The 12,006-nt window shown below is 48.1% G+C and overlaps 6 protein-coding genes across 6 annotated transcripts; 2 read left to right on the plus strand and 4 right to left on the minus strand.

Moving 5' to 3' along the window:
- Positions 1–80: 80 nt before the first annotated feature.
- On the minus strand, positions 81–1,368 carry EV420DRAFT_456595 (uncharacterized protein). Its single transcript, XM_060482208.1, has one exon. It carries the CDS (start codon positions 989–991, stop codon positions 113–115), a length of 879 nt encoding a protein of 292 aa, XP_060338571.1. The 5' UTR covers positions 992–1,368; the 3' UTR covers positions 81–112.
- Positions 1,369–2,366: 998 nt separating this feature from the next.
- Positions 2,367–4,354, minus strand: EV420DRAFT_456593 (delta 9-fatty acid desaturase protein). The gene is made up of 6 exons (XM_060482207.1): positions 3,644–4,354; positions 3,460–3,591; positions 3,305–3,406; positions 3,125–3,251; positions 2,892–3,067; positions 2,367–2,842 (listed from the first exon to the last, which is right to left on the minus strand). Exons 1-6 carry the CDS (start codon positions 4,337–4,339, stop codon positions 2,627–2,629), a joined length of 1,449 nt encoding a protein of 482 aa, XP_060338572.1. The 5' UTR covers positions 4,340–4,354; the 3' UTR covers positions 2,367–2,626.
- A 226-nt stretch (positions 4,355–4,580) lies between these two features.
- EV420DRAFT_1635548 (MFS general substrate transporter) lies at positions 4,581–7,009 on the minus strand (the record flags this gene model as incomplete). Its single annotated transcript, XM_060476463.1, has 17 exons — positions 4,581–4,608; positions 4,664–5,036; positions 5,093–5,143; positions 5,197–5,251; positions 5,299–5,386; positions 5,437–5,470; positions 5,523–5,552; positions 5,603–5,879; positions 6,031–6,060; positions 6,109–6,179; positions 6,231–6,320; positions 6,373–6,438; positions 6,496–6,529; positions 6,582–6,609; positions 6,655–6,681; positions 6,732–6,781; positions 6,842–7,009. The coding sequence occupies 17 exons, from the start codon at positions 7,007–7,009 to the stop codon at positions 4,581–4,583; spliced, it is 1,500 nt and encodes a 499-aa protein (XP_060338573.1).
- A 252-nt stretch (positions 7,010–7,261) lies between these two features.
- EV420DRAFT_1259797 (acetyl-CoA acetyltransferase) lies at positions 7,262–9,800 on the minus strand (the record flags this gene model as incomplete). Its single annotated transcript, XM_060466973.1, has 10 exons — positions 7,262–7,300; positions 7,357–7,468; positions 7,516–7,708; positions 7,772–8,226; positions 8,280–8,763; positions 8,809–8,862; positions 8,891–8,984; positions 9,073–9,362; positions 9,409–9,631; positions 9,684–9,800. 10 exons carry the CDS (start codon positions 9,798–9,800, stop codon positions 7,262–7,264), a joined length of 2,061 nt encoding a protein of 686 aa, XP_060338574.1.
- Positions 9,801–9,988: 188 nt separating this feature from the next.
- Positions 9,989–10,962, plus strand: EV420DRAFT_1616937 (putative S-phase-specific ribosomal protein cyc07; the record flags this gene model as incomplete). The annotated part of the gene is made up of 5 exons (XM_060475179.1): positions 9,989–10,003; positions 10,057–10,123; positions 10,173–10,253; positions 10,306–10,853; positions 10,903–10,962. 5 exons carry the CDS (start codon positions 9,989–9,991, stop codon positions 10,960–10,962), a joined length of 771 nt encoding a protein of 256 aa, XP_060338575.1.
- A 182-nt stretch (positions 10,963–11,144) lies between these two features.
- Positions 11,145–11,853, plus strand: EV420DRAFT_1616938 (adenine phosphoribosyltransferase; the record flags this gene model as incomplete). The annotated part of the gene is made up of 5 exons (XM_060475180.1): positions 11,145–11,204; positions 11,252–11,484; positions 11,507–11,522; positions 11,581–11,656; positions 11,708–11,853. The coding sequence occupies 5 exons, from the start codon at positions 11,145–11,147 to the stop codon at positions 11,851–11,853; spliced, it is 531 nt and encodes a 176-aa protein (XP_060338576.1).
- Between the last annotated feature and the right edge of the window lie 153 nt (positions 11,854–12,006).

Here is a 12,006-nt window from a genome sequence, read left to right on the forward strand (position 1 = left end):
CTCATTTCGCGTTTCCGTCATGTGGTGTGAAAATAAGTCGGAGCCGCTATCACTGACTCAGACGAGTAATCGGAGACACTCCGTCCTTTACTATATTTATACCACATTGGTATTACAATCTCTGGGGTAACCAGTGGTCACGCAATGTTTTGGCTACTTGCGCCTCTGCAGACGCTGTCGGACCGGGCCGCTCAAACTCTCGGGAAAATGCCTCTGAAAAACCACACAACAGCTCTCGACCCCCAAGAAAATTGTGCAGGCCCCCTAGAGAATCATCGCCTGCACCATCTATAGAAGTTTCTGCAGATGCCATAAGCTCAGGCGAAGCAAAAGCTAAACTTTCGTCCATCTGCCCACTTTCGTTCCCATTGCATGCATTATCGACTGATGGGAAATCGGAAACGAAACTGTCCAGACAGCCATCGTCGGAAATGTCGTAAGTTTCGCATAAGTCAGGCGCATGCTGACCGTCGCCACCAACTTGAAAGACAGAGAACATTTCTTCGTCACGCCCATCATCGTAATAATTCTCGTCGTCTGCATAATCGTAGGATTCCGTATGGTAATGATTTGGGCCAACATAACCTGGAGTGACAGAGGAGATCATGAAGGCATCGTTCATTTCAAAACTCTCGTCTTCGATCTGGAAGCCTGCATCGCCACGAAATTGTCGGTAGTCCAAGTCCGTTGCGTATCCACCAAGATCAAGAACATTGCTTGCATCATGGAATCGGTAGTGAACGGGACATTCCATTGAATCGTTCCACGAATCGCCTTCCAAGTAATGTTCGTCGCATTCGTACACGTCCACGGTCAGATTACCTTGCTCCTGATTCTCATCTAGGATTTCAAAAGTGACATGGCGCTTGAGTACAGGAGAAACATGATACTGGTGAAGGTTCACGTGTCGAGGTGCACTGTCAATGACGTCGCCTAAGAATTGAGCACCCGACGACAACGGATTGAAGGTCGGATCCTTGTACAAATGCATTGACCGTTGAGTTTTCCACAGGCTCTACATTGATTTTGGATGATGCGCTTGAAACGATAGGAGCGGATGCAGAAGGAAAGTATTTCGAGGGTACACAGACAGCAGGCAGAGCCGCAGGATGGATATGGCATCCTTGTTGTGACGCTGACTGAGAGGGCCCAAGGAGGGGCTCGAAATATGGTCCACTTGAGCAAGAGGCGACTTCGAAACAGACATCGCTGGAGAGGAGGCATAGGGTTGATTATCCTTGACTTTACTACTATCTGAAGCCCAATGAAGGCGGCGCGCGTCCAATACGACTGATACCCTCGCAGGGCTACTAGCAGGAGAAGGAGGCTTGGATGGAAGTACGAAGTCCGACTTTTCAATGTCCCAAATCTCAGATTCCAGGAGTTTCTTCTTGGGAGAGAAATTCAGAAAAGGGAGTTCAACATCGGAATCTTCTTCTGGAGCAGAGAGCTCCTCGATCCCAGATGTTATACCCTTGTTTTGACGACGTGTCGCGTGCTTTTGATCCTTTTTTTGATTTCGATGCTTCTCTCTTGGAGTAGACTTGAGGCTGTGAGTATCATCAGTGTCCATTATTGGATGGCGACGGCGAAGGGCATCTGGCGGAATGCATAGGCTTGGAGTTTGTCGGACGGTTCAAGAAGAGCTCTTCCGAGAATTGAATGGCTGCGAAATATTTTAACAGGGATAGTATTTATGGAGATGCCTGTGCCTACCTCTGATATCCGCTCGCTTGGCGGAGATTTTGGTCTTTTCTGATGCCTTTCCCCGACCAAAGACACCAAGCATAGGTGGCAGTTGGGTCTGCAATCGGTCAAGGACCACAAAAAATGATAGCACGAATTTACGACTCACGGTCAGACGATTCTTTCCAATATTCGTCGCGGAAAACCCATGCATAAGTGCAAGGCCTGGAGGCATTTTATTCTTATCCTGTTGCTGTTTGCCCTTCTTACACCTAGTTGTATCCTTATCGGAGGTCTCCGAACGAGCGTCATTTTCTTTGCTTGTGAATAATTGCCTGTTTGGCTTGTCTTCGTTCACGGCGTTCTTTTAAGCCTGTCACTAGCATAAGTTGTAAAGAGATATGGTCAATGCAGCATACTGACGAGCTTGATGTTCGGTGTCCGAGACCTCATCGGCTTTCCGCTTCTTGGATGATGAGCTAGGGTCCCGCTTCTTGAAAGACTCGGGCTTTGGTTGGGATTTCAATGGTTTCTTGTGTTTATCGATAATGTTGGTTACTGCAGGAGACTTTCGTGATTTCTGTTGAGGGAATTCGAGGTGAGATTTCGGCGGTTGTGGTACGCGCGGTTTCAAAACGGGCGTGTCGAAGCCGCCAAGCTCCTTCTGAGGAAGGGGCGCCTGCGAAGAATGAGAGGAAGCAGCGTGATCTTGGCTGGCGTACGCTTTGAGATGCGATTTCTGATCTCTGATGTATGAAGAGATAAAGAGTGTCTTGTTTATCTTTGGTAAACGAGAAAGCTGGCTAGCGGCTAGTTTATTGTCTTGGACTTTGGACATGGTGGAACGAAGCGAAGAAGTAGTAGTACCAGAAAGGCACGTGAGCAACGCGGTCACGATGTTTCAACCTCCATATGTCAAGTTCTCCCAAGGGCAGTATCTTTAATAAAGCCTTTTCATCTTTGATTTCAGGGTGGCTTCCTCTGACCCTTCGTCACTCCACGCAGTCTCTTCTCCCTCTCCCCAAGCTCCAGACGAAGGGTATGCTTCACCATATTTAACCACCCTCATCAGCTCGCCCGGGGGTACAGTCTTGGCGATGTCTAGTATATGTGGGTGTCCGCCCTCGAGGATGCCTACACGCTTCATAGACAGAAGCTGGGAAGGCGTGAGAACGATATAAGTGACAAAAAGACAATATGCTCACATTATGGGCTGCATGCGAATGGTCATACACGCCGCCAAAAAAGGCGGTAGTTGCATCTTTACCAATGAATCTTGCTAGCAAAGATTTCCCACCTGGGTGGTCGTCTAAGAAACCAGACATGTCGTGAATGAAGCCCGACACGAGGACGAGAGGCCGTCTCGTTGCTTGTTTTTGAACTGCAAGAATAAATGTTTAGGTCTAATTCAGACTTAATTCAAGATATGATGACCTACACATTTCATATGAGACGACGGGTAACCGGTTCACATTCCTGCACCACTCAATGTTTTCTTGCTTCTCCCGAAGGCGTTTCATCTCCATTAAGAGCTCGCCTTTACGAATCTCGTTTGATGGGAAGGTCTGTGAGATGCATAAGAAGGATTAATACACGCAATTAGAGGCATTATCAAGACCTTGAGTTGCCAAGCAAGTCCAATTTGTCCCATGAGCCAGATGAACCACTTGGTAGGATCATATTGGTACCACTTGATTGCATTGCGATAATCCGTTGGGAACTGCATATCGTGTTTAATGATGACTCAAATGACAAAGAACTGACAAAACACACCTGATGATGGAAATTGTGATATCCCTCACCAACAGTCACAATGGCTGTAAGGACGTGATTTTTCGGCGTCCGCTTGTCATCAAATGGCGTTTCACCGATCCAGTGAGCGAGAGAGTTCACGCAGAAGGTAGACTGCAAAGACCGAGTCAGAACAACATGAAACGACGAAAGGAGAAATACGTACGTGATGGACGACCAACAACCTGATTATCCCAGCATATACCAATCCACCCCTCGCGTCTCCCCATCCAAAATGAGCCACCGCCGTTGGTACGCCAAAAGCCATCACGAATAGTAGCCAAACATAATTCTGGTGTTGCCATCTCAGCACTGGGCTCTTCCCAAGATCACTGACATCAGCTTTCCCAATCTTCCTCCGTGGTTTCACCAACATCCAGCCAACGTGGCTGTAGAAGAACCCGCGCAGAGCATTGTAGGGATCCAGGTCGGTATCGGTAAAGCGATGATGTGCCCGATGACCCCGACTCCACCATTTGACCGAGCCCTGTACAGCACCGCAGCCTCCGAGAGCGAGGAAAATTTGCAAGGGGACTGCTGCGTTGTAGGAGCGATGTGCCCAGAGTCTATGATATCCGGCGGTGATACTCAAACCCGTGTAAAAATAGTAGGCGAAAGCGAGGAGAAACGTCGGAAGACAAAGAGTTGTCGTCAGTGCGCCGTAGACAGAGGCAACCGGAATGAGAGTGAGCGCGAAAAAAGATATCCATTGCACTTCGCGGAGAAGATCAGAAAAGCTTGTTATGGGGGGCAGGGGTTTGGTCGTGAGCAGAGTATGTTGTACATAATTCTCTGGAACGAAGTATGGATCATCGTTGGGGCCACTGGCTGCTATCCTGGAAAGGGAAGCCTTTGCAGCCATGATTTTGGGGGAACGGTCTGCGGAGGGGATGAAAAATTGGGTACCATTTTATCAGTAGAAACTTTGGGGATCAGCTTCCCCGCATAAAATGAAAATGGCGTGTTCTAAAAGCTGTACTATGGCTGGACATCTATGGAACATTATCGGGCGCTCCAGGCTTACGGACGAGAACTTGGTCGTATCATGTGACCGCTGCATTTCCCTTCATATTCCTGGTCCAATCAAGTACTAACTTCAACTTCTAAGAAGTGTAGACAAAATACATGTTCCTGTACCTGCCGTCAGCATTCCACCCAATGAGGACAACAGAAAAAGAAAACGCACTGTTTGTCAGTCAAGTCCATGAAGGCATGCCTTTCTCGCTCTCTCTGGACATCTTCATCCGTCCACCCCTTCCGGGCCTTCTCCGCAGCAATGAGTACTTGCTTCTTCTTGTTTAGACCGAAATGAATCCATCTCAACCAAAAGCATACGAAGATTTGGACTGTAAGAAGCACCATAATGGCGATCTTCCCGGGAATGTACGCAGGGGCGTCTTTATCTTGGAATATTTCGGTGCCGATTATATTTCCGAGACTAAAGGACGCTAGAGTCATGGCATTGATGGTACTCTTCTTGGTGTGGCCGCTAGTGTTGCTGGCATTGTACGCGTACACGGTCGACAAGGAGCTCCCAAATGTTCCGATGAGATATGTGGCTAATCGGTTATAAGCTTTAGGCGACTTCTTGAAACCATGATGAATCGAAGCTCACCAAACAGCAGAGCACCTTTTTCCCCGGACCCGTTTAATCCGATCAGCATGGCTAAATTTTCTCTCGTTATAGTCCGTGCTAATAACTAATGCCAGCAGACATACCAGCACCGACAATGGTGGGAATGAGGCAAAGAACTATAGGCATCATTCTTTCCCCCTGTATCCGTAAGTAAAAATGACTGCACCGTATGCGTGAAAATATACCTTTTTGTCCGACCACCATCCACAAAGCAACGTGGTGAGGGCGGAAACGGCACCACCGGGAGTGGAGAGTATCAACGTTTGCTTAGACCTTGAAGACCGTGAATCAATCAAAAAGAAAGTGACAAGAGCTGCACACACGTGTAGCCAAAGCCTTTGACGATCTTATTGCTAACTATTCAAAATGATCAGTGAAAGATAAACATGCCGAGACGTGTCCTTCTCACAGTTGCTCAGACCGCCATTCGGAATGCTTGCTATATCATTCATTGAGTTCTGAAGTAGATGAAAACCGCGAAATACATACTCAACAGGGTCGTCAGCACAATAAGCCACGTCCGGATATCAGTGAATGCCTCAATTACTTGATCCTTCTTCAGTTTTTTGTTTTCTGTACCACCCTGATCGTCTCTTACTCTCTCTAGACACGCGACTCGTTCCTCCTCTGTTAGAAAATGAGCATGTACAGGTGAATCCGGAAGCCATATCAGAACACAGAGGCCGACTATGATGGCAAGACCTCCTAGTAGAATGTAGATGATCTTGTAGGGGGCCAGCAAATGACCGTCGTAGAAAGAGACCCCCTATAGAAGTATATCAATACCGCGGCAAGACGACAGAATTCTGTGACTCGCATAAGCCACAAATCCACCAAAAACTTGCGTCAGTCCATTCTAGATGTCGATTAATGCTCGAAATCGACTGCATCCTGCGAAAACGAATGCGAAATTTTACCATAAAGTAAAACCAGGATATACGAGTAGCCTGGGAAAGTATAAGACAGATGGCTGGAACGATACCATGCTGACCCACTTGCTCATCTTTCTTGTAGAACATTGAAATGACAAGTATGAGGATCGGCGCAACACAGCTTTCACACATTCCTATCAACTTGTCAACAAGTTTTTTTTCACTCAAGAAAAACTACTACGAACCAAGAATGATTCGAAGAACAAAGAACGCCGGAAAAGATGTGCCAACAGCATGGAGCATCAGGACAGCGCCCCATACAACAATATTGACGCCTGAAATTAATATTACGCACCACTACAAGGGGCAAATACCAAAGTCGTTTACCGAGGTACTTGGCGGCCCGCAATTTCTGCGAAATGTAAACGGTCGGAAATTCCCAGAAAAGAAAACCTATTATGGAGTTTCTTTCAATAGAACGAACATCAAATCGTCGTAGGAGTGTCGTACCAAGGTAAAAGCCCATGGACACGAGGTTGTAAGGCTGGGCAGACATAAGCGCTGATCTGAGGATATACATGATAACGTAGGCAAACCTGTCCTGTAATCGGTAGACCCATTATACTACAAAGCTTAGCATGAGACATACAAGACAGGTTAAGAACAGACCTAGCATAATTCAACGAAGTCTTGTCCCTGAAGGCCGTTTGGCGAACGATGCAACCAACAGCAGAGAAAGAACGTACAAAAACTGCGTAAAATACACCGCCGCGCAAAGTGGAGGAATGAGCTTATCCTGAATTAGATTGATTGTGAGTGAAAAAGATCTCAGAGATGTTCGAGCAGATATACGAACCAGTTTCCTTCTCAACTTGAGGTTATACTCGTCGCTGAAACTTGCAGCACGCTCTGTCCCAACAATCTTGAGAGCTTCATCTCCACGAGAAGCATCGATAGAGCTGAGGGTAGTCTTTTCATCGACCGTAACACTTTCTAGCGTCTTCTCGTTCTTGTCAAGGCTCATTGTCAGAGAGATAGAATGTTAGACCAGCACCTTATCATTTCCGGCTCCATATCTGGGACGAGTTCAGGGAGCTATAGACACATGGCATGGGTTATTCTTTAGTGCGCTGAGACGATAATCCTATAAAAGTCGCGTCATCAAAGGAAAACGTACCAGATGACTTGGCGTCCTTATCATATATTGACCCGTGTGGTATTTCATTCCTCATTTTATTGGCAGCAAGCAGTAGCGGAATATATAGACGATCTAAAATTACAGTTTTTGTATAACAATGGCCGAAGCGGCACCGCCCTAATCAAAGAAGGATAAGTAAGCGGACGAGATAAAGCGATAGTGGAAGGACGCACCCCGTTACAGACACCCGCGGCACCATATTCTCCGGACTTCAAAGCGTGAACAAGGGAAACAATAATTCTCGAGCCTGAGCTACCGATTGCATGGCCGAGGGCGACTGCACCACTGTAAAGTACGTGAGATACAATTCCACCAAAAGAGGGTGAACTTACCCGTTGACGTTGATCTTGGAGGGATCGATGCCGAGGACCTTTTCTGCGATACGAACGACAACAGAGAAGGCTTCGTTGATTTCGAAGAGCGATATGTCCTTCACGGTCAGGTTGGCCTTCTCAAGAGCCTTGGGAAGAGCAACCGTTGGTGCGATAGGGAAATCGATGGGGTCGACACCGGCATCGGCATATGCTATTATGAAATGGAGATCAGGGTCAATAGCTTGAATTGCGGGGGACCTATAATCAGACGTACAGATGATTTTGGCGAGAGGCTGGAGACCTAGTTCCTTGGCCTTTTCTGCTGACATGAGAATGAGAGCCGATGCACCGTCGTTAAGCGGTGATGAGTTGGCGGCGGTGATGCTGCCACCCTGCTTGAAGGCAGACTTGAGGGATGGGACCTTTTCGTAGATGACACGCTTATACTCCTCGTCTTCCCTCACAATCGTGTCGCCCTTCTTGCCCTTCACGGTGAGCGGCACAATTTCGGCGTCAAAGGCACCTTCCTTCCATGCACGCGTCGCACGCTGGTAGGATTCGATGGCATGCTGATCCTGGGACTCGCGTGAGATGTCGAGCTTCACGGCAGCCGATTCACCACAGTTTCCCATGGCCTGGTTGTTGAAGACATCCCAGAGACCATCGAGTTCCAATGAGTCGATAGCAGTGTATTTACCGAAAGCAGGGTTGTGACGGGGATGGAGGAAACTGGGTGTATGTTAGTTGACAGTAGTTCGAACAGAGGAAGTACGGGTGCTTACGGCGCGTTGCTCATGCTTTCCATTCCGCCTGCAGCCACGATACTCCTGTCACCGATCATGATGCTCTGTGCAGCGAGAATGACAGACTTCATTCCGCTAGCACAGACCTTGTTGATGGTGGTCGCGTCAGAGCTCTTGCTGAGACCGGCGTTGAGTGCGGCCTGACGCGCAGGGGACTGACCGACACCAGCCTGGACGACATTGCCAAAGTAGACCTCCTCAACGAGGGCAGGGTCGATGTTCTTGGATGCAAGCGCGTGTTTGAGGGCCTCAGCACCGAGCTGGGGAGCAGTGAAGGTCTTGAGAGAGCCGTTGATGGAGCCGGTAGGGGTGCGAGCGGCAGCGACGATGACAGCTTCGATGGTCTGTTGGAAAGTGAGCGTGGACGTCGAGCTCGACGACGAAGGGACGTACCATTGAGCGAGAGTAGGAAGGGACGGTATGGAAGAAAGAACGGGAAGCAGCGATGGATGTCCTAAGCATTCTGGCTTTTATTATTTGTACTATCTCGGTGATCTGCTAATCGTACGATCATATGTTTCAGTATCAGATACAACATCTCCGTACCTTGGATCGTACGATACTCCCGTAATGAGCGCAGTTCAGCGTACAGTTTGCACAGAAAATCGGAGGTACAAGTAAGCGGGGTAGCAGACGGTCACGAACGGAACACCAGCCATGTAGGCATTTAGTGGACCCGGTAAGCTAAGCCTCCATTTGGTATTTCTGGCTCATCTGTGATCCATGCCTACATTATCTTTTTTTCATTCTTGTTTCACTGAGACAAATCTACAACACTACCGACGACCATGATCCACATTTCTATCCAGCGAACAAGCCGTCCTTCCGTCGTCAATTCAGCTTTGCCTAGCTCCGTCATCAGCTCATCGACTGCACGGGCGCTCTCGCAGGGATGGAAGTACCAGCTGGGGGTACCCAGTGTTGGATGATCTCCTTGTGACAAGAGGGGAAACATTTGATCAGGAGTGCTTAGCGCAAATGTCGTACGCTCGGCGGTATCAAATACAGAAGGTCGGAACAGTGATGTATTCATAATATCCGCAAGTCCCAGTGGACTACCATCTGTCGGCGATTCAGCTATGCGATAGAACTGCAACGAATTACATACTGCAATCATGCATGGTAAAGTAGAATGCAGGAACTTGAAATGTTGCGGAATAAACGATATACTGCTGGCATATCAGCGTCACATCAGGTATGGCAACAGCCGTCGATTCATCTTGCTGTTCTTCGTATTCCTCATTGTAAATTTCATCATTGTCTGAATACACAGATGTGAGACGGCGAGTGTGCATTGTCCGTCGAGACAGGTATCCAAGTCCATTTATCGACTAGCAATACAAGAATGAAACAGAGTTGCTAGCCCAGAGAAAACAAACGCACGGCATGCTCATTCCAAGACCAGCCTTTCAACGGCGTCGTTGCTGGCGAGGAAACTGTATGGACATATTTCTCAGCGAGAACGCGACACGCCAAGTCAAATTGTGGACGAGTGAACATGTGACATGTGACATATGTGACCATCACAGCTATACAGTTATGTAGATTAAGGTTTGAGCCACACAAGCAGTGCCAGGTCAACACAGCCAAATTATTAGCCTTCCTCCTCAAAACTCAGCCCGTCCAAGTGCCGGCTTCCACTCGTTCAGCGGTTCCCTACACGCCGTTGACGGTTCTAATTATCCACTATGGCTGTCGGAAAGGTACTGGCACTTGCTGTGAACTTCTGCCTCGCGTATACTGACCGCCGTTCCAGAACAAGCGCCTCTCGAAGGGTAAGAAGGGTATTAAGAAAAAGGTCGTTGACCCTTTCTCTCGCAAGGGTGCGTTGCTATGTCCTAGGACGCTCCGCATATATTGACAGTGTTGCAGAGTGGTATGATATCAAGGCGCCTTCTATCTTTGAAGTTCGCAACGTTGGCAAAACTCTCGTCAACCGGTCGCAGGGCCTAAGTGCGTTCCGTATCCACTCAGTAAACGTTAGGAAACCTGACACTCATTTTAGAAAATGCCAACGACTCTCTTAAGGGCCGTATCATTGAGGTGTCGTTGGGTGATCTTAACAAGGATGAGGAGCAGTCCTTCCGCAAAATGCGTCTGCGAATTGATGAGGTCCAGGGCAAGAACTGCCTGACAAATTTCCACGGCATGGACTTCACATCCGACAAACTCCGTTCCCTTGTCCGCAAGTGGCAGACCCTCATCGAAGCCCACGTCGACGTCAAGACGACTGACGGCTACCTCCTCCGACTTTTCGCCATCGGCTTCACCAAGCGACGCCCATCGCAGGTGAAGAAGACCACATACGCTCAGTCGAGTCAAATACGAGAAATCCGGAAAAAGATGTTCGAGATCATGACGCGCGAGTCAGTCAACTGCGACTTGAAGGACTTGGTGCAAAAGTTCATCCCGGAGGCGATTGGGCGTGAGATTGAGAAGGCGTCGAGAAGCATTTACCCGCTTCAGAACGTATACGTGCGCAAGGCGAAAATCTTGAAGGCACCCAAGTTCGATGTTAACAAGCTGATGGAGCTCCACGGCGAGTCAACGGATGTGAGTATGCCTACTCTTTTGTTGGACCAGTTTCTAATTTATTTTACAGGAGACTGGTACGCGCATTGCGAAAGACTTCAAGGAGCCGGAGATTTTGGAGTCGGTGTAACGTACATAGTGCTTATTGTTTTCTATGCTCTTTCTATGGCATTATATATGAGCACGCACCATGATCATGAACACGCATTACATCTGACATTGAATCAAATATAAACTGCAAGGGATTGAAATATCTGCAAACTTGTTGACCGAGTTGATGATGTTCTGGCCGTTCCTTGACTCTCAACCGTGATGGCAGACATCGACTTGATCAAGAGTCGCCTCACATCTCATCCAGACTTCCCAAAGAAGGTGACAAGTTTCGTTATTTTCATGCTATTTTACCGACAGAAACGTAGGGAATCGTTTTTCTGGATATCTTCCCCATTCTACGAGACCCGTTGGCATTTGAGACGCTCATCACGCACCTCATACACCACATCACGTCGACGACACTACCCAAGTCCCCCACAGGCAAGATCGACGTCGTCGTGGGCCTCGATGCGCGTGGTTTCCTCCTCGGTCCAATCATCGCGCTCAGGCTAGGCGCCGCTTTCGCTCCTGTACGAAAAAAGGGAAAACTTCCGGGCCAGTGCGTTTCTGCTACCTACGAGAAAGGAATATGGCACTGTGCGTGTCACATTTTGTTGAGAAAAAAATTAGTTTGTGGGACTGATAGATCCTGTAGGATTCTTTCGAGATGCAAGCAGACTCTGTCAAGCCTGGTCAGACGGTGATTGTAGTGGATGATTTGATTGCTACAGGTCCAGTTCCTCCACATATTGCTCCTGGGACCCACTGATCGCGTTCTACAGGCGGATCTGCCAGAGCAGCGGGCCAGCTGATCTCTGACCTTGGTGGAAAAACCATCGAGTATCTGTTCATCATAGAGTTGCTGTTCCTAAAGGCAGCATCCACGCTAGACGCACCCATTTATTCCATTGTTCAATCTGACGACTAGAATTTATCATTATAGACCTTGTAGACTTCTGTTGGTCCTTTTATATGATAGACGCCGCTGCCCATCAATAACGTCGAGAAGCTATGGACGTCCCTTGAAATGACGCTAGTGAGAATTATACCGGGCCGTTTAACAACAGCTATTCTTTGGGTT

The sequence above is a fragment of the Desarmillaria tabescens genome, assembly GCF_030435595.1.
Source record: "Desarmillaria tabescens strain CCBAS 213 chromosome Unknown EV420scaffold_2, whole genome shotgun sequence".
NCBI classification, from domain to species: Eukaryota; Fungi; Basidiomycota; class Agaricomycetes; order Agaricales; family Physalacriaceae; genus Desarmillaria; species Desarmillaria tabescens.